The sequence below is a fragment of the Bison bison genome, unplaced genomic scaffold (genome assembly GCF_000754665.1).
Source record: "Bison bison bison isolate TAMUID 2011002044 unplaced genomic scaffold, Bison_UMD1.0 scf7180017864228, whole genome shotgun sequence".
Taxonomy (NCBI): Eukaryota; Metazoa; Chordata; class Mammalia; order Artiodactyla; family Bovidae; genus Bison; species Bison bison.
Genome location: NW_011494800.1, coordinates 8,156,966 through 8,178,615, shown reverse-complemented (window position 1 = coordinate 8,178,615; position 21,650 = coordinate 8,156,966). Strand labels below are relative to the sequence as shown.

General features: G+C 40.3%; 1 protein-coding gene across 1 annotated transcript in view; it reads right to left on the bottom strand.

Moving 5' to 3' along the window:
- The window catches only part of ARHGAP24 (Rho GTPase activating protein 24), a 549,762-nt gene extending 528,621 nt beyond the window's left edge, over nt 1-21,141 (bottom strand). The window contains exon 1 of the mRNA XM_010845964.1: nt 20,726-21,141. Coding sequence (XP_010844266.1) covers nt 20,726-21,074 — 349 coding nt within the window. The 5' untranslated portion in view covers nt 21,075-21,141. The remainder of the gene's footprint in view (nt 1-20,725) is intronic.
- Nucleotides 21,142-21,650: the final 509 nt, after the last annotated feature.

Below are 21,650 nucleotides of genomic sequence, written 5' to 3'. Positions count from 1 at the left end.
ACAGCATATTAAAAAGCAGAGAGATTACTTTGCCAACAAAGGTCTGTCTAGTCAAGGCTATGGTTTTTCCTGTGGTCATGAATGGATGTGAGAGTTGGACAGTGAAGAAAGCTGAGCACTGAAGAATTGATGCTTTTGAACTGTGGTGTTGGAGAAGACTCTTGAGAGTCCCTTGGACTGCAAGGAGATCCAACCAGTGCACTCTAAAGGAGATCAGTCCTGGGTGGTCTTTGGAAGGAATGATGCTAAAGCTGAAACTCCAGTACTTTGGCCACCTCATGCGAAGAGTTGACTCATTGGAAAAGACTCTGATGCTGGGAGGGATTGGGGGCAGGAGGAGAAGGGGACGACAGAGGATGAGATGGCTGGATGGCATCACTGACTCGATGGACATGAGTTTGAGTGAACTCCGGGAGTTGGTGATGGACAGGGAGGCCTGGCGTGCTGTGATTCATGGGGTCACAGAGAATCGGACACGACTGAGCAGCTGAACTGAACTGAGACAGCATATTAAAAAGCAGAGACATTACTTTTCCAACAAAGGTCTGTCTGGTCAAGGCTATGGTTTTTCCAGTGGTCATGTATGGATGTGAGAGTTGGACTGTGAAGAAAGCCGAGTGCCGAAGAACTTTTGAACTGTGGAGTTGGAGGAGACTCTTGAGAGTCCCTTGGACTTCAAGGAGATCCAACCAGTTCATCCTAAAGGAAATCAGTCCTGAATATCCATTGGAAGGACTGATGCTGAAGCTGAAACGTCAATAGTTTGGCCACCTGATGCGAAGAACTGACTCATTGGAAAAGACCTTGAGCTGGGAAAGATTCAAGGCAGGAGGAGAAGGGGACAATAGAGGATGAGATGGTTCGATGGCATCACCGACTCAATGGACATGAGTTTGACTGTGGGAGTTGGTGATGGACTGAGAGGCCTTGAGTGCTGCAGTCTATGGGGTCTCAAAGACTTGGACAGGACTGAATGACTGAACTGAACTGAACTGAATGAATATCAGAACTGACTCAAATCCAGAATATTTTGAACCAAGAACCAATGTAATATTTGCTACATCAGCTGCTTACCTGGTTTACACTTCCATGAAAGCTTTCTGGGGGTGGGAATAGAAGGAAGGAGCTGGCAACAGTAGGCATATGATACTGTGATCAAGCAATTTGGGACAAAGTGGAAAACCTAGAGTGTGGATTCATTCAAAGGGGACAGAAATAATGATGGATGCAGTGTATCCTGAAAATGTGTAACTGAAGAAGAAAGGAGGCCAGATAAACACCATGGACAATAGCAATGAGAGGCAATATGGGAAGAAAATAGGACACTGATATGACAAAGTTCTAGGATAATAAAGAGATAAAGCAGAGAAACAAAATTAAGGGAATCGAAGTGAAAGAAAGAGTAAAGAAAGAAAAAAGTGGTTAGAGAAAGGATAGAAACCAAACCTTGAACTTCAAAGAGGAGTCTGTCACTCTGAATTGGAATGGAAGTGACCAGAGTGTTGATGTAGTGGTTGACTCACAGCTGTCACCTGCTCAGTACAGTTTCAAATTCGTCGGAATTCAGAACATGAAGCAGCAGAAACTGCTGCTAAGAGAACTGAAAGTTAAAGGAAGTGAAGTGAAAGTTGCTCAGTCGTGTCTGACTCTTTGTGATGGACTATACAGTCCATGGAATTCTCCAGACCAGGATACTGGAGTGGGTAGCCTTTCCCTTCTCCAGAGGATATTCCCAACCCAGGGATCAAACCCAAGTCTCCTGCATTGCAGACAGATTCTTTACCAGCTGAGCCACAACGGAAGCCCAAGTCTAAGGGAACTCAAGGTTAATTCTTCTGAAGTGGCATTACAGACACCCAAAGTCAGTGAAGCAGTTATCACCGAGCAAAATCTGGGGTGTGCTGGTCAACAGTGTACTCTAGCCAGTGCCCTCCTTGAATCAAGAAGCAGGGGTAGATTCATGGCAAAAGTCTAGATGAAAACAGTGGCTCCAAGACCCCAGTAAGTACGTAATCCACTCTGAACCCTTCTCTGGACCTTTGCCCAGCATCAGTGTTCTCTTCAGTCTGGTTTTCACAGTCATGTGGGTGTGAACAGACCCCAGGAGGTCTGGTGATTTCTAGGTAACACTTGAGCTGAAAATGGAGCCCATCTGACTTAACACAGATCAGTGAAAAAGTCACAGAACAGTAAGTGGTAATTAGCAGCAGAAGAACAAATTTCCATTACCCACTTTTGTTGTTATAATTTCTGAGTCTGATATTTCAAGTCAAACATAAAAATTAGCAGGAGAAATGAAAGGGAACAAAACCATTGCTTTCTTAAGGGATCACTTGAAATGGAAGAAATGTACCATACTAGCTATAATGAACTTAAAAATAAACAATTACAATCCAAAAACAATCATCAATAATGAAAAAAGTCATCAATTTAAAACTAGCTTAAGAAAGCATTATTTTGTGTGATAAGTTGCAAGACATTTAATATCATGCCTGATTTAGTCATAACTTTGAAGACAATAAAGAGAATAATAGGATAATTGATCAACCCAGAATGCCAAGTTTTATGCTAACTCTTTAAGTACCACTCATTTATATTCTGTTATTATTACCAGGTGAAAAAAAGTCAGTCATGCTTGAATATCAGAAATGCATTACACTAAACAAACTTATTAATAAAAAAATATACTGGAGTCTGCAGATAGACACGCTTGTATTGTATAAAAAAATACAAAGATTAAAAAATCTGAGACTCAAAATTATATGAGATAGTCTCTATGGGGAAAAATTCATTACTCAGTTTTACAATAATGAAGGTTTTATGGTATCGTGCCTGTTTAAAAAAAAAATTCAAACAAAATATCAAATAGTTAGTGGCGACTTGTTACCCCAAGAAAAGCATTACCCTCGTAAAACTCCAGAGGTAAATGCATTTGTCTAACAGGAGTTGAGCTGCCAAACAGACATTCTATGGCTAAATTGTTAGCTACAATTCTGAGCAGTCAAAAATTAAAGGTGCTTCCCTCTCTCTGACTAAAATCGATTACAGCGCCAAATTCAGTGTCTCAGAAAGCAGGCAGGTAGACTGGTTCCTGTGTGAACTTATTCTAGAGAGAATTCTCTGGAAACTTCACAATGGAATAACAGGAAATTGCAAGGTAGAGGAACCACCAACTCAAGAAAAAAGCAGTTAATACCTTTGTTTCAAATCAAAGCTCAGATTTGAGATAGAAATTTAACCCTGGTCCTCTGGAAATAAGTTAACCAGAGGGCTTTGCTGTCTGCCCCCAAGTCTGTAAATACAGCCCTAGTTACTTGCTACAATTTATGACTCCCCATGGTATTAGGAATCCATTTCAAATCTCTTTTAAGCAGTCCCAGGATCTGTTTCCTGACAGTATTGACAAAACAGCAACACTAGCTGTAATTCAACGCATCCTACGCTCCTAGAGATCACCAGCAAGTCCAGCACTTTCCACTTAACATCACACGTATATTTACCAATTCTCTCCTCCCTACCTACCTCTCTCTCTTTCTTCCCCTCTTTACAACTCCCCTCCATCCCTACTTTCTCCAGGCTCATGCTAATATGACCTTTACACATCAATTACTCTCCCTGAATTATTTTAGCCTTTCACGTTAATAATACAGCTTATAAATGATATCATACACAAGTTGCTTGGCATTTCTATAAAGCAGTTCAATATAATTTTATTGTCTTAGTGGCTCTTTCTAAGACATTAAGAATATCTTTTTTACATCAAACAAACAGACAACAGCAATAACATCAGCCCACTATTATTATCATCAGACATTTGGTCACAGTGTGATTTGCTAAACAAATAAGGACTAACCTTCATAAGCCACTAGGATCCTATTCTTGCTTGAAAGTATTATTAGAAGCAGAGTCCCAATGTGACACCATTGAGCTGCTTGCAAACATCTGAAGGAAGTCTAAGCATTCAGTATTGTCTCTTTTGTGATACAGAAATAACCCTGGTTTTCTGAGATAGCATCCCACACTTTTCAAAGCTGCCTGAAAAGGTGCCCAGAGCTGCAGGCTCTGCGTCCCACAGCTCAGTAGCACAAAGGTCTCACCTTGCTCCCCGACGAGGAGTCCGGCTCAACCAGCTCAGCCGTGTGCCCCTCACCCAACTTGCACTATTGGCCCGCCCGTGTCTCAGACAGGACTCCCACAAAGACTTCAAGCCCAGTCCCAGGCTCATTTCAGGGAAGCTAAGGCTACTCCCTGGAATGCTCCACAAATTAAACAGTAGTGGACGGGACTGCAAACAGAGAGGTAATAAAAGCACTGCACAGAAGAAAACTCTCCCTGACTCTCAGTGGTACACAGCGGTTACTACGAGCTAAAGCCTCTTTTTCTCCCTTTTCCATTCCTGCACTCTTCTTCAGTGATTATTGACTGGTCGAGGCAGTGTTTAAAGAACACCTGCTGTTTTCTTCTTTTTAATTTTTGTTTTTGTTTTCTGCATGAAATCTCTTAGCTGTTGATATACCATCAGGCTTATTTATATGCTTCCTTTTCAAGAATATGGAAAACATAAGAGAACCATTGTACAATTATATTGTGGTTTGAAGACCAAATTGAATGAAAATCTACAGTGTATTGAGGACATTCATATGAATGGATTCAAAATCTAATTATTGGGCTTCCCTGGTGGCTCAGATGGTAAAGAATCTGCCTGCAATGTGGGAGACTTGGGTTTGATCCCTAGGTCAGGAAGATTCCCTGGAGAAGGGAATGACAACCCACTTCAGTATTCTTGCCTGGAGAATTCCATGGACAGAGGAGCCTGGGGGGCTACAGTCCATGGGGTCACAGAGTCAGACACAACTGAGCAACTAACACTTAGATTTAAATATTATTACAAGGAATTAGGTTAAACATGTAACCCAAAACAGAAAGTATCACACCTTGATTTTAATATGCTATATTTTTCAGCTGCCTTTAGGGTTACTCTGGGCTCAGTAAAAATGCTTTTTAAAACATTACAGATTCACTTGCTCCTTTCTCAGTCATGAGTCCTCATCTTGGGCTTCCCTCATGGCAGAGCTGGTAAAGAATCTGCCTGTAATGTGGGAGACCTGGGTTAGATCCCTGGATTGGGAAGGTACACTGGAGAAAGGAAAGGCTACCCAACCCTATGAACTGTGTAGTCCATGGGGTTGCAGAGTCAAATACGACTGAGCAACTTTCACAAGTCCTTATCTAATCGATAGAACACAAAATCATGAGTGACAGTTTTGCCAAATGGTACTTAACAAGGACGCTTGTAGTTGAAGAGCAAAGGAGATAATTCATTATATGCAGTGATGCCACAGGCTAGCATGTGGGTTTGATCATCTCCAGGAACTCAGAGGTGAGAAGAGCCTCTGAGAAATGGGGTAGTAGGGTAGAAACATAAATCACTAAAAATCAAGAGCCTGGTCTGCCTCTTCCTGACTCAGTAATCTGGGACAAAACGCCAAAATCAGGGGTCCCCAACCTCTGGGCTGCAGACCAGTACCTCCTGTCAGATCAGCAGCAGCATTACATTCCAGAGTCACCTGGTTTACAGTCTACGGGAACTTGAATAGAATTTGTAACTGACTGTTGTGTGAAAATTGTATAAATCTTAATTATGTTGATTTGGTTCACCGTGCTTTTCAGGTCTGCTACATCCTTCTACTTCTCTGCACCCCCATTCTATTAACTTTTGAGAGTTTGCTATTGAAACTCCAACTAAAAGTCTTAATTTGTCTATTTTTTAAAAAATTGTAATACAGAGTGGAACTATATGTAAACTTGTTCTGTACTTTCCAAGTGTCCTGTAAATGTGTTTTCATACTTTCATAATTTAAAAAAATAAAAAATTAAAATGAAAGAGTGCACACAACAAATGTAATGTGTTTGAATCATCCCGAAACCACTCCCCCAACCTCCGGCCCATGGAAAAACTGTCTTCCATGAAATCGGTCCCTGGTGCCAAAAACGTTGGGGACAGCTGACCTAGATCACTTTGAACTCATTTTCCATATTAAAAGACTGAGATAAGGTGGTTATAGCTATTTTTCTAAATATGCTTTTATTCTGATGTACAATGAATTCATTCTAAGGAGAATGTAGCATGTAATTTATAATTTATTAACTGAAGAGGCCCAGCATAGATAATTAACATGAAAGACTCCCCAAAATATATATATATATATATACATATTTTAAATTCTGTAGTTTCAACCCTCTCCTGAAATCTAAAATTTTACCAAATTTACAGGAAAAAAAAGTTACATATTTCGGTTTCACCTCTGTTTGCCTCTTCTCCTGCTGAGTTATTAAGGCCCAAATTCACCAAATAAAGCAGAAGCAGGGGTTCCTTGTCACTCCTGGAAAATATTGTTGACTTTTATTCACTAGGCAACAATTTTATCCGTACCTGTGTGTGGGCTCAGATGTGTCTGACTCTTTATGACCCCAGTGACTGTAGCCCACCAGGCTCCTCTGTCTATGGAATTTTCCAGGCAAGAATACTGGAGTGCAATGCCATTTCCTCTTCCAGGGGACCTAACGGACCCAGAGATCGAACCTGCATTTCCTGAATCTCCTGCATTGACAGGTGGATTCTTTACCACTGAGCCACACATTAACAAAGCAAGGAGTCCACAAACACAAAAAGGAAGATGGAAGAGAGAAAAACAAAACAACAAAAAAAAGAAAATGATCCTGTGACTTAAATGATTCCAAAGCAAAGTTCATGTCAAATTTGAAAATGTTACCAGAGTCCTTGAGGCGGCCCTGGGGGAGTCACTTTGCCGAGTAGGCTCTATCCTTAACCTGACCCAGAATCTACGAGGCCAACACAAGGGCAGAGGCCAGAGGAGGAACAGGAAGAGTTCATGTCATTCACCACCATGTGCAGAACTGTTAAGCAAGTAGTATTTCTTATCACAGAGAATCAAATCTACATATTGATCCTGGCATAACATATTGATCCTTCATCCTGGTACTATTTGAACCCAAGGAATGTCCAGATGCATTGAATGGAAACTTCTGCAAGTGATTTGGAAACTAGTAACTTCACACTCAAAGAAACTATTCCTAGTATGTCTTCAAGTTATATTTGCCCCCTGTACTAACAGAGCTGAGATGTTGCTGCTTTTCCTATTGCACTGTCAATCTATAGAGCAGAGAACTGAAGGCTGTTCTCCCCCATGCATCATAAACACCAGTTGTCATCTAACAATAGCCAGGGTTTGCATTTGTGTTATAGCAGAAAGTATACAACCACTTCATTACAATTTCCCAGGTGACTTTATAAAATATGGAGTTACAGCTCAATCTTTTCACTTTATTTGCTGGGGTTTTGCAATGGATGTTTTCAGCATTTCAGGAAAGAAAATTCTTTGCAGTGAGGGACTGTCACACTGTAAGACATATGGCATTCTTGACCCCTGGGCAACGACTGCCAGTAGCTTCACCCAGTCATTGCTATAACCAAACATACTCTCATACATTCTCAAGAGCCTCCTAGTGCGTAGTGCCACCCATGGTAAAAACTAGCCCACTGGCACAAGGAAAGGTCAGGCTAAACTTTATCGTGTAATCTAGAGACTTCCAGATCCTCACTCCTCCATAAAGGCAACATCCAATTTTCAGAGCCCTGGAAATGGCACCCATAGCTACACTCTTATCAAAATTGTTTCAAAGAAGCACACTACCATTTAGCCACAGAGGCTTTTTCAAAGCTGGAACAATCTTAGAAAGCATTTACTCTAACACCTTTATTTTACAGATAAGGAGACTAAAGTCCAGAAAAAGGAAACGACTTGCCTGAGTTCACAGATGCTAATTAATACCAGAAGTAGGACCAGAGCCACCTCATTCTAGCCCCTTCCCATTCAATCTTCCCCAATCATAGATTACAAAGCAAAGAAGGATCTTTTGAAACATCTCTCAAGCCACTGTTTTTATTTTATTTTTAATTGGAGGATGTTTTCTGCCACACATCAACGTGAATCAGCCATATGTATGGTTTCAATATACACTCTTACCTGCAATGAGCCAGAGGTAGACATTCTTACCCCTAAAACTGATTCTTTCTGACAATTCTGTCCTACAAATATTTTCATACACTACTAAAAACAAAAGCATGAACACCAAGGGTGGAAGAGGTGGGCGAACTGGGAGACTGGGATTAACTCATATACACTATTGATACTATGTATGAAATAGATAACTAATAAGAACCTACTGTGCCATCAGGGAACTCCACTCAGTGCTCTGTGGGGACCTAAACGGGAAAGAAATCCAAGGAAGGGGGATCTATGTATACATGTAGCTGATTCACTTTTCTGTACAGTAGAATATAACACAATATTGTTATATTCTCCAATAACAATGTAAGATAAAATAAAAATAGAAAAGTTAATATATGTTTATTAAAAAGTAGTTTAAAAAAAAATCCAAGGAAATGCTCTTTTAAAGACATGGAAAAGAAAATCCTCAAACTTTTTCTAGTGAATCTGAATGCTGTATTTTCAAACATAACTCTTCCACGTCCTAAAGTAAATACACCCTCCAATTGAAGGGCTTCCCTGGTGGCTCAGGCTGTAAAGAATCCACCTGCCAGTACAGAAGACTGGGGTTCAATCTCTGGGCCAGGAAGATCCCCAGAGAAGGGAATGGGTACCCACTCCAGTATTCTTGCCTAAGAAATTCCATGGACAGATGAGCCTGGTACGTTACAGTTCTTGGGGTCACAAAGAGTCAGACATGACTGACCAACTAACACTTTCACTTTGACCTTCCAACCGAAAATCAAATACAACAGTAAACACAAAAAAATGAATAAAAACTAGTCAATTCAACATTACCTGCTCTCTCTTTAAAGTAACGACATACAGTCAATAAATATCTTAAGCACATTCATTGTTTTCATTATTAGGAAAAACATCTCTTTATAAAAATTTATATGACTTCCATTTTTACCAAAATAGATTTTTTGTCATTGTTGTTTATCATCAGTATTAGTACTGCATTAACTAGATTGCCAATCTCTTGTCTGCATGTACTTTTCAAAATAAATATCTCAGTAAAATACTGAATGCAGTTTTTTTATGAGTTCTTAATTCAATTCTCAGTTTCACAGCTGTTCGGGCATCTGGACTATTATCATTAAAATGTTTCAAATTGAATACAACTTAGATATTCAGGGCTCTGGGCTACTCCCAAAGAATATTAAGCCTTTATCTTGTAGTTCTAGAAGAAAGTACAGATCTAACTACTCAATGTCCTTCTATATACAAAAGAATTGACTTCTGTGGGACTCAGCCACCTGAACTGTGAGAGGACAGCATAGAAAAAAATAGGAGAAAAGACTACACAAAACTAGTCACAAGACAAAGGAAAGCATTTTATAGAGAATTAACAGCTTTAGTCAATATAAAATAATATGTTCTTCTAACTGCTCTTAAGTAATTTAGATATATCCTTACCTATTTTTAATCATGATTTCCCAGCACCACTTTTGAATAGGTAATAGTCTTTAATCATCTGAGGTTCTTGTTAAAACTCATATGGCTGGGTTCAGGTAGGTCTCAGTAATTGCATTTCTAACAAGATCCCAGGTGAAACTGATGCTTTTGGTCTTGAGACCACATTCTGAACTGCTACTTTAAAGGATTTTTAAAATACTTTATCTTGACAGTTATCAATAATAATAAGTACATTTTTCATTTTTACCTAGGGTGTCAGATACTTACATCCACATTTAAAAAACTGAAAATTAAAACATGTGAATTCTTACTTTTACTATATATAATGAACCCTGACTTTTCCATTCCATTCCATCCTGTTCTATCCCCTTTCATTGAAAAGTGGTCATGAACCACTGATTTGATTCTATGACCACTGATGCATCAAGATCTATATTTTGAAAAATACTGCTCTAGAATCCCATGTTCATCATGAAATTTAATAATATTACAATAACTGTTGACATGTATTGACATTTACCAGATGCTAGAAACCCTTCTAGTATCTTACAGGCAATGCTCATGCTCACTTCATACATTAAAAGCCTATAACAACACTATGGAGTAGATATTATTAAATGCTCATTTCACAGAGAGGGAATCTGTGGTTCAAGGAGGTTAACACAACTTGCCCAAGGTTATAGGGCTTTGTGTAATTCCAGAGCATAGAGATAAAGTATGGTATAATATCTCACAGTAAGATCCTTTAGTTTTGAATCCCACATCTACCATTTAGTGCCTGTGAGACTTTGGTAAGTTACAAAGACTTTACAAGTTTCTGTTCGTTTGTGTTTTTTTTTTATATTTGATTTTTTTGTTTTGTTTTGTTTTGATGAGGACCATTTTTAAAGCCTCTGTTGAATTTTTTACAATACTGTTTTCTGTTTTGATTTTTTGACCATGAGACATATTGGATCTCCCTGACCAGGGATCAAACCCATAACCTCTGCGAAGTCTTAACCACAGGACCACCAAAGAAGTTCCAAGTTCCAGTTTTCCCACCTATAAAAGATAATAATAGCTTCTATTCGTGTGGGAGCTTGAAGATTAAAGGTGATAACCCATGGAAGAGCCTGGCATAACTAGGACATAGTCAGGCTTTAATAATTGCTATCTATTATTAAAAACAGAGACTCATTCTTGTTTGTCCCATCATATGCTGCCTCCCTGCCCTTAAATTCTAGTTTCCAACACTGTCTCTGGATTTGCCTTTTCTCCTAATTCTTTGATTTCTGACACATATCATCCTGTGAACTTGCTTCTCCCCTTCTCCCATCCATCCTCCTCCAGCAGCTCCCTCTGTTGAGAGGGAGTCCTCAGAGCTCCTTCCCCAGATAATCCCTCACAACCCCCACCTGTTTCTAGGCATCCATGTCCAAGGCTCCCCCACAGAACCTGTCAACTCAAACCTAACCCTACAAACACATAAAAGTTACTGCATGATGAAAGCATAAGTTGTTACCAAAATATGAAATCTCTGATCAGTAAATCACAAACGTGAGAGGGCTAGTCCTTCTGTATATCCATAATTGCCTTTGTATAACATTGCATGCATTGCATTTAACCATTTCACAGTAATAAACCACGTGCATGCGTGTGTGCCTGCTAAGTCACTTCAGCCGTGTCCGAATCTTTGCAACCCTATGGACTATAGCCCACCAGGCTCCTCTGTCCATGGGATTCTCGAGGCAAGAAAACTGGAGTGGGTTGCCATGCCCTCCTCCACATGATTTCCTAACCCAGGGATCAAGCCTAGGTCTCTTATGTCTCCTGCATTGGCAAGTGGGTTCTTAACCACTGGTGCCACCTGGGAAACCCTGTAATAAACCACAATGGGATACAAAAACCAAAAAGGAATTCTAAAGGCCGTACTCCTGTGGTTAAATCCTGCTTTTACGCAATTAGGTGCAACAAGATAACATCAAGCTCCTCTGACTCCCCTAGGTCATCTTTTCCTCCTAGAAGTTTCTTCATAAAAGAAATTTTAAAACTAGATATTCCTTGAACAATAGAACAATCAAAAATGACACAAGGAATTTGGAGAACTTTTTTCTCTATATCATCAAAAACAGGAGTGACATGCACTCCAATAGTTTCTGGGATAAACGCTCTTATCTTGAGAAAGACTAGCTTTGAAATTACTTTCCCTGCAGCCCATTTCATTTCAGTGTGTCCACTGAATACTGTCACCAAGAACTCAACCTTCCTCCCCTTCTCAGTTGCTACACCCAAAGAAAGAATCCCTTCCTTCTGTATTTCAGCTTTTTCTTTTCTTGGTTTTCATCAAAATATAGTCTATTTATGATAGAAAGTTTCAGTTTTATACCATAGTGGATTCTACTTTTACAGATTATACTCCATTTAAAGATATTATAAAATATTGGCTATATTCAGCATGCTGTACATTATATCATTGTATCTTATTTATTTTATACCTGGTAGGCTGTACCTCTTAATCCTCTTCCTCTATCTGGCCTCACTCCCACTCCCCCAGTGGTAACCACTAGCTTGTTCTCTGTGAATCTGTTTCTGTTTTGTTATATTTCTTCATTTGTTTTACTTGTTTAGATTCCATATATAACTGAAAACATATGGTATTTGTCTTACTTCAATAAGCATAATACCCTCCAGGTATATCCATGTTGTAAATGACAAAAAATTCATTCTTTACTAACGGCTGTATAATATTCCATTGTGTATAAAGCCCCATCTCTTTATCCATTCATCTGTTGATGGATACCTAGGTTCCTTCCATAAGCTTCCCGGGTCATGCTAGTGGTAAAGAATCCACCTGCCAATGCAGGAGACAAAAAGAGATACAGGTTCATTCCCTGGGTTTGGAAGATTCCCTGGAGTAGAAAATGGCACCCCACTCTGTTATTCTTGCCTGGAAAATTCCATGGGGCCACAAAGAGTCAAAGACGACTGAGCGACTGAGAATGCAACACAGGCTCCTTCCACACCTTGACTATCGTAAATAATGCTGCTATGAACGTTGGGGTGCATCTATCTTTTCGTATTCATGTTTTTGCTTACTCCAGGTGTGTACCCAGGTATATAAAGAAATCACCCTGTATCTTATGCTGGTGCTCAGTCCTGACCGACTCTTTATGAGCCCATGGACTGCTACACACAGGCTCCTCTGTCCATGGGATTTTCCAGGCAAGAATACTGGAGTGGATTGCCTTTTCCTTCTGCAGGGGATCTTCCTGACTTAGGGATTGAACCCATGTCTCTTGCATCTCCTGCACTGCAGGCAGGTTCTTTACCACAGCACCACCTGGGAAGCCTGAAGAGCTCATACAACTCCACATAAAAAATGATTTTAGAATGGACAGAAGGCCCGGAGAAACATTTCTCCAAAGAAAACATTCAGATGGTTAACAAGCACATGAAAAAGTGCTCACTCAACATAACTAATCATCAGGGAAAAACACATCAAAACCATAATAAGACATTTCCCCACATTGGTCAAAATGACTGTCATCAAAAAAATAATAATAATAAATGTTGGCGAGTATGTGGACAAAAGGGAACCCTAGTACACTGTTGGTGGGAATGTAAATTGGTAAAGCCACTGTGGAGAACAATATGGAGGTTCCTGAAAATATACATTATTTCAGCTTTTTCAAGTTGAGTCTCTAGTCCTCAGCCCTAGGACCACCTACCTCTTCTCTCTCCACTACCTCCGTCTGTTTCTCACAGTATTCCAGGAATACACTTAACAGTGGATATAAGCTTGGTTTACTATAATACAGTACACTGTTCATGAAAATATTATAGAAGGCCTGCACCTTTAAAATCACCTTTTTAATATAATTTGATGAACCTAGTATTAAAAGTACTGATATATGAGAAGTTTCACCTGAAAAAAAAAGAAGACCTCCCCTTACCTGAGTTACCTGGGATTATTTCACATATAGCAAAAGTCTGGGAATTAAGCAATAAGGATAAATCATTGGTTTTATCCTACATGGTTTTTCCAGTAGTCATGCATGGATGTGAGAGTTGGACCATAAAGAAGGCTGAGTGCCAAAGAATTGATGCTTCTGAACTGTGGTGTTGGACAAAACTCTTGAGAGTCCCTTGGACTGCAAGAGGATCCAACCAGTCCATCTTAAAGGAAATCAGTCCTGAATATTCATTGGAAGAACTGATGCTGAAGCTGAAACTCCAATACTTTGGCCACCTGATGTGAAGAGCTGACTCATTGGAAAAGACCCTGAAGCTGGGAAAGATTGAAGGCAGGAGGAGAAGGGGGACAATAGAGGATGAGATGGTTAGATGGCATCACTGTCTCAATGGACATGAGTTTGAAGAAAGCTCCGGGAGGTGGTGAAGGACAGGGAAGTCTGGTGTGCTGCCGTCCATGGGGTCACAAAGAGTTGGACACGACTGAGTGACTGAACAACAAATAAATCATTGGAGTTACATGGACCATATCTTTGCTGTTCACCTCTCACCAGAAGATAAATCTGGTCAAGCCAATTACTATGAGCAAACCTTGATAGTGGCAATCCATCCCATGAGTCCCAACTCATCAGCATAACACTGTCATCTTAAAGATCTGCAGGAGAATGTCAAGGCCAGTTCTTTGAGACCATGTTGGGACCAGAGTCTGTACTATACGTCAAGCACATTGAAACACAGATTATCATTCTAAAATTAATAAAGGGAAAAGCACTGAGAGAAGGTGACATATTAGAAAAATGACAGGGTATTTGGATTCAGATAGATCTGGTTTTCTCAACTCTATTACCCCTTACTAACAATAATAGCTTGAGTAAGTTTTACCTCTTTGAACCTAAACACACTCACAGGGTGGGAATAACATATCTGAATTAGATATAACATAGTTTACTTCTAGAATTACTAATTATTTCTAACTATTTCTAGAATTATAAGTAGTACATTTAAAAAATAAATAAAACTCCCATGGAGTGCTTGGTACTTAGCAGGTACTTGATTAGTTAGCGTGATTATTATTACAAGTCTGTGTGACTTAAAGAGGCAGAAAAACTCAAGACAAAATGAGAGTTATTTCTCCTCCGTGGGAAATTTGAAAAATTACTTTCTTTAACGGAAAACTCAATTTGATGGGCAGAATACAGCCCTAATTACAGATCTTAATTATGATTTTTACTTCAATCTATTGATAGATCTTACTTGTAAGAAAAAGAAATATGCTTCTGAGATACTCCTGAGGGCACTCTTCCATACAATTACAATATACATATTGAAAAGAACTCACATGTTTGCTCTGAAGGATTTGCTTTCAAAATTATTCAGATATGATTTTCTTTCTAAGGTTTTCAAGAAATATAGTATTTCGGGCAAGGCCATTTTATCTCTCAGGGAGTATAAAAACAGTACTTAGAATGATTCAAGAAACCACAAAAAATAATCTGGAAAAACTATTGGCTCTGAAACACTAAACTGAAGCTACAAAATAAAATTTTATACATATTTAACTACATGTCTAAAAAAAAGTGATGCTTCCCAGGTTGCACAGTGGTCAAGAATTCATCTGCCAATGCAGGGGACACAGGAGATGCATCATCCCTGGGTTGGGAAGATCCCCTGGAGAAGGAAATAGCAACCTACTCCAGTATTCTTGCCTGGAAAATCCCATGGACAGAGGGGCCTGAGGGGCTACAGTCTATGGAGTCTCAAAAGAGTCAGACACAACTTAGCCAACTAAACAACAACATACTAAAAAAAGTTTAAAATGGAGGTTATTTGGCCTATTTCCATAATGCATTTAAGCTAACTTTTAACTGTTAAAAGGTATGGGTATTTTAAGATCATTAAAGTAGGCTGCTGCTGCTGCTGCTAAGTCGCTTCAGTCGTGTCTGGCTCTGTGCGACCCCACAGACGGCAGCTCACCAGGCTTCCCTGTCCCTGGGATTCTCCAGGCAAGAACACTGGAGTGGGTTGCCATTTCCTTCTCCAATGCATGAAAGGGATAAGGGAAAGTGACACGACTCTTAGCGACCCCATGGACTGCAGCCTACTAGACTCCTCCGTCCATGGGATTTTCCAGGCAAGAGTACTGGAATGGGGTGCCAGTGTGCAAACCACATTAGAAAACCTCAACTAAGGTATAACTGTGCATCAAATTTAATATTGAGTTCTTGGATGACAAACTAAAATGATAAACATGGTGATTTTTAGCTTCTGTTCTTCTAAGAAAAGAAACAATGCTAGCTAATCAGAAGAAACACATTTTCTGAAGCAGTAAAAGCAAAGATGGATTTGTAGAGATCTTTACATAAGGAATATTGAAATACATAACAAAAAACACCAAGATGTTTTCCATGGAGCCCATCTCTTTTCAACTGACTCCCTGCAAAAAGTAAAAAGTATTATATTAAAGCATAGTGAATGAAGACAACGTAATAAAAAGGAGTTGTAACATGATTAGGAAGGGTAAATTTTCAATTTGATAAAAATAGAGAGCATGGAAGATTTAGAAAGCTGAGTAGACTATTACTTTTAAATATCAGTGGTTGCTTGTCCAGTCTCCTCAGAGATACTATATAAAGAGCAACATGAGCTATATATGGCCCCTGGATAGTGCCTGAAACACAAGTATTATGCATTCTTTATTGAAAAATTATCCACGTGTTACACGGCAAGTATACAAATGACAAAATTATCACAGTTCTGAAAATAAAATAAACCCATTTGTATTTTGGCTCAAAGCACATATACCCCCCCACCTCCTACATGTTAGGCAGCATAAATAATTGTAGTCTAATTTTTTTCAGGAAGGAACTTTGAGCATAAATGATCAAAGGAGATGGAAATAAAACCAATATAATTTTAAAAGTCAGCAAAAGGAAGGAAGGTGCCTTTCCGAATTTCCTCCTCTCCATCCACCTTCACATTCTACTTTAATTAAATTTGATTCCCTCAAGCACTAGCATTCAAGATAATTATTAAATAGCCCAAATTAGTACTTCTATTTTGTTTTATTAATTAAGATTATTACCCAGTCCACAGGCAACAGGATCTCCAATTCAACTCCATTATTAGTCCTCACAGCTAAATCCAGGACCTCCCACTGGGATACAGCAGATTAGAGATTTTACAGTACAATATAAAAAATAATTGTGGGAGATGTTTATTTATTCTAACGGTTTCTACTCTCTTTAAACTCAAGAGTATTTTGTAATTTCAAAGAGTAAAAGAAAAATTGGTTCCACTCTAGATTTTGTTTTGTTTTGCTTTTATTTTAGAATAGTAAAAGCACAATATTTCATCTATTACAGAAATAAAATAGGCTTGTGTGGGCCAGTCTGGAAAGTGAACTATATTTGGTCGCATCATTACCTGTAGAAAATGAACTCTGAGTCCAAACAGACATTTTTTCAAATGGACTTTGGGGAAATAACTACCTGCATAAATTGGAGTCCACCACCGCTTTCTTCATTCATGACTTTGCTTGTTCATTTACTAAGGAAACATTAATAGATGTCTACTACACTTCATACTCTGTTCTAGGAGCTAGAAACAGGTATTCCCACCACCACCAATACACCCATTAAGGAACTCACTGTAGCTGGCTGGGGGAGGGTACATAAAAATTATTAAAATAATCATTCACGGTATGTTTAAGACATCACAGAAGTAGATGAGAAGACATGATTAATTCTTCCTGCACGGAATTGGGCAAGTCTTCCAAAGGAAGATCCACTTGAAGTGGACCACTGATAATCAACAGAGGCTTTCCAGCCAGAAGACATTTCAGGAGAATGAAATCCAGAAGTAAGAAATTAGAAGTGTAAAGAGTGAGGGTCCCTGGTGTAGGAAGACACAGCTAAAAATGAAGGGCTTTGAAGAGCTTTTAGTCCCTGAACTAAGGCATTTAGAGCTGCTGTTATAGGTCTCTGGGGTCTATCAAAGGTTTTAGAACACGGGACTTACACAGTTAGATCTGCACTTTACAAAGATTAATTGTGGCAATGCCACAGTAGAATGGAGATACTGCTTAAAAGCACACATGTGCACAGTATCCTCTGAAAATTGAACATTCTTTGACTGCATCACAATAATCCCTCCACTTCCAAATGGGCTTTTATTTAGTGCTGAAACCATCATAATCCTGTAAAGTTTGAGTTTATATAGCAAAGACAGATGGGTTACCATTGCAGACTCAATATGAAAGTCCAACTCTTCCCATGAAGAACATTAACTTCATGGCTAAGTGGCCTATTTATGACTTTAATTTTAAATACCTTTTTCCATCTGGGAGAAATATTAATCATTTAATCACAAATTTAAGTGTAAACAGGCATCTTTTTTATTTTAAATCTCTTCTGCCTTTTTCCTCAGAAAAAGGTGATCAGGATAGAATGGCTACCTCAGGTTCTTGTTATTATCAAGCTTCTCCACACTCATGTGTGACCAACTGGGTGGCTGTCCCTCCCTACTGAGGGGTTTTCCAGGTGGCAGTAGTGGTAAAGAACCCTCCTGCCAATGCAGGAGATGTAGACACTAGGGTTCGTTACCTGGATCCAGAAGATGCCCTGGAGAAAGGCACAGCAACCTACTCCAATATTCTTGTCTGGAGAATCCCACGGACAGAGGAGCCTGGTGGGCTACGGTCCATGGGGTCGCAAAGAGTCTGCCATGACTGAAGTGACTTTGCTTGCATACATGCTCTCTTTACCGGGCTCCAAGCTGGGCCTCCATCTACCTCTCCCATTTTATTTTTCCAAGGCATTCAGCTTTACCAAAAAATTGAAACATGGCAGAAAGAAGGAAACAGCATTGCATAAGCTCAACTCATGGGAAAAGAACCCTTCAACATTGGCCATAAAAGAAACCACAGGAGAACAACCACAGGTAACAAAGAGGGTCCTTCAGCAAACATGTTCTGCAAACACGAAGAACAAGAACCAGATGTATCGCCAGGACTTTGCATCATCAGCACTATGTACTTTCAGCCCTGAGAAACCAATCAGGACACTAATAGAACCAGAAAGAAAACACACTTCAGTGGGCCAGTAGGTCACAGCCAAACTATTCAGGGCACTGTTGGTAAACAGCAAACTAGGCTTTGACCAAGACACCAAAATAAACAGACTCGAGCTACTCATTACCACCTGCGGCACATTCCTAGCCCTTCCTGCCCCACCCCGCCTCCACTTTCCTAACCCTCTCCCTTCACCCTCGAGAATCCAAGATCACATAATCAATAAGACCTTGACAATGAGAACTCTCTGAGTTTTGACCACTGCTCTCCCGAGCAAAACCTGAAAGGATTTCACTGGGAATTACAGACCAGAACACTTTCCACTTTTACACTGAAGTTTACACTTTTGTCTGATTAGGTGCATCGGTATTTGTTCTGCGCTGACTTCGTTTTTTCTTGCGAACACAGTTCTCACCCCCACTTATTATCAAATCTGTATTTTCAAAATGGTTCAAATTCACTGTATATACAGCCCACAAGAACATAACTGAGAAACCATCCTCCTCTCAAACTCAAGCCCCTGTGATTAAGTAATAAAACCAAATAACACAATTGAAATAAAACCAAATAACACAGTTGAAAGCCAAGGACAAGACTGAGTTTCAGCAGGCTTTCCCACGTAGAAAGGACCACAGAGTCTCCTTTTTATCACTCTAGCTGTGTATTCCTTACACAAACCTCAAAGTAAAGTCCAGATCTGAACAAATTCACAGTTTTCCCCTTACTCTCACTTAAAGGTCTTCCACCAAGAAGACACCCTCTCTGAAGGGTAAGAGGATTTTATTTATCTTAAGGTTTTGTCAATATCTCCGTCCTCCAAGATGTCTAAGGGGAATTCTCTGACAACTCAGTAATGGCTCTAAAGAGAACAGATTTCTCCACTTGCTACCTGAAGGTCAGGCACCCAGGGAAGACAAAAAGGGGAATTGTATTATTGGGCTTTCTTAGAGGTTGAAATATCCCCTGAGAAGAGGAAGTATTAAGAAATTTAAAAGGGAGAGTGAGGTCTTAATAAGTCTAATGTGAGCTTTATATTTGTTTTCTGTCTTTTTCTAATATATTAACTGTGTGTTTTTTATATTTTATGATGCCCAGCCTAATACCAACACCCATTCTTGCCCTTAATGGTTGGTTTTGAGGTCTAATTAGAAGCAGGAGACAGACTGTTTGTATTTAATCTGTCTGTCCATCTTCTTCTCAGTAATTGAGTAAAGCTCTTAACTCTACTGTAAATATCCCTGAGTTTCAATTAATTTGCTCAACTTAATAGACACAGCAACACATACTGTTTTACTTATAGATAAGCAGACACGTTGCAATTTTATATTTCAAATACGCGTGGTTTATTTACTTCCTCATTTTAGAAAGAGATGAGATAATAATGTCCTGCTAGGTTTACCAAAAAAGAGTAAGCTACGATGGAAACAGAAATATATTGGAAATGATATTTTAAATGAATTAATATATGCATAGAGTACAAGGCAGTCTGGGTTCCTATTACTAGCTGGTATTGAAAACCTAACACCTCTAAGGAATCCAGAGTAATATTATCTACCCTTCTATTTGAGGACTTGTACAAGAAACGCAGTCTGAAGTAGTCTTTTTTTTAATGATAACATATTACATATCTCTATACTCGAAAGAGGTCAGATACTTCCTCGACAAGTTTCCTTTTAAAAAATCTAAACAAATTCTTTTGGGTGACTGAAAACTCACCAAAGATTCCCAAAGGCTTTGTTTACAATTACAGTATCTACTATTAAAACATATCTCTGAATGGCTGTTATCTAGAAAACTCTCGTGATATAAGACACTAACGGAAACGAGCAGCGGAGAAGGGGGCGGATAGTGAGGGAAGTAAACTGCGGAGTCTTTATTCCTTCCTTCTATTTTTAAGCCTAGAAACACGTATTATCAGCTTGCTCTGTTTTCTTCCTTTTAAAAATAATAATAAAAGAGCATTGTTCCCCATCATCTACATGCACGCGTACGCGCGCGCGCACACACACACACACACACACACGCTCTCGCACACACACACAGACTGCACCAGCACGGGATTCCTGCGGTCGCTCCTCGCCCCCTGCAGCCCCCACGCGGGTCGCCCGCAGCTGTGCCCGCAGCCCCCCGGGCGCAGGCGAGGCCAGGTCCCAGCCCCCCCGAGGTCACCTCGGAGCACATCACTCCCCCCCACGCCCCAAACCAGGTCACCTACCCTGCTCGGAGCGCACGACAGAAGGGGGACGGCGACTGCTCCGAAGAAAAAGACCCCCAGGACGAGCAGGAAAAAAAATTAAGCGGGGAGGGCAGTCCCTTACTTCCCACAACAAGGGGAAGTATTGCGCCCCATGCACTGGGTAGCTCCGCAGCCGCGGTTTCGGAGGAAATGCGCGGCGGCAGAAGGAGCTGCGGCTGGGGGGGAAAGGTTGGGGGGGGTTCCCCCCAGCCGCCCGCGCGTCGATCCGCTCCGGTCCCCGCCGCAGTCTTGACAGCTCCCCCGGCCTTCGAGACCCTCCGAAGCCCCGCCGCCGGTTTCCAGCCGGAGCTGGGCTGAGTTGCCACATGCACTTGAGAGATCCTAGCAGTTGCGCACAGAAGAGTCCCAGAAGTTAGAAAGAGTGATTGTGTGTGAATGTGTAAATATACAGTACAAGAGGCTGGAACAACTGAGCGGGGCCAACCCTCAGACGCAGCCCGGGGTTTCAGATTTCATTTGGCAACTGGCAGCTTCAGAAGATTCGAGCCGCACGACGGGGGAGGCAGGAGGAGCCCGGTCCTCGCCCAGCGCCTCCCTACTGGGTTATCTTAGAGCCTGGGTGACACTGGGGGGTCCCCGGACCCTCGACGGCCAGACAGAGCCCTGCCTCGGTACCCCCGAGGCTGGCTTGACCCGTTTATTTCATTCATATCACAGACACACGTTGGTGTGAATCTGGGGCTGTAGGTGCGGAGAAGGGATGCCGAATACATATCCCTTTGCCTCCTAGAAGCTCAGCATGTCTTCGGCCAAACCCCACAAGGTTTTACTTGCTTCTGTCAGCTCTCTGTATAAAATCGTATTTCTCCAATCAGAATTACCTGGGTCATTAAACCCGTATTCCTAGAAATGTTTGTTTAGATGAATACTCTCTAGTTAGATC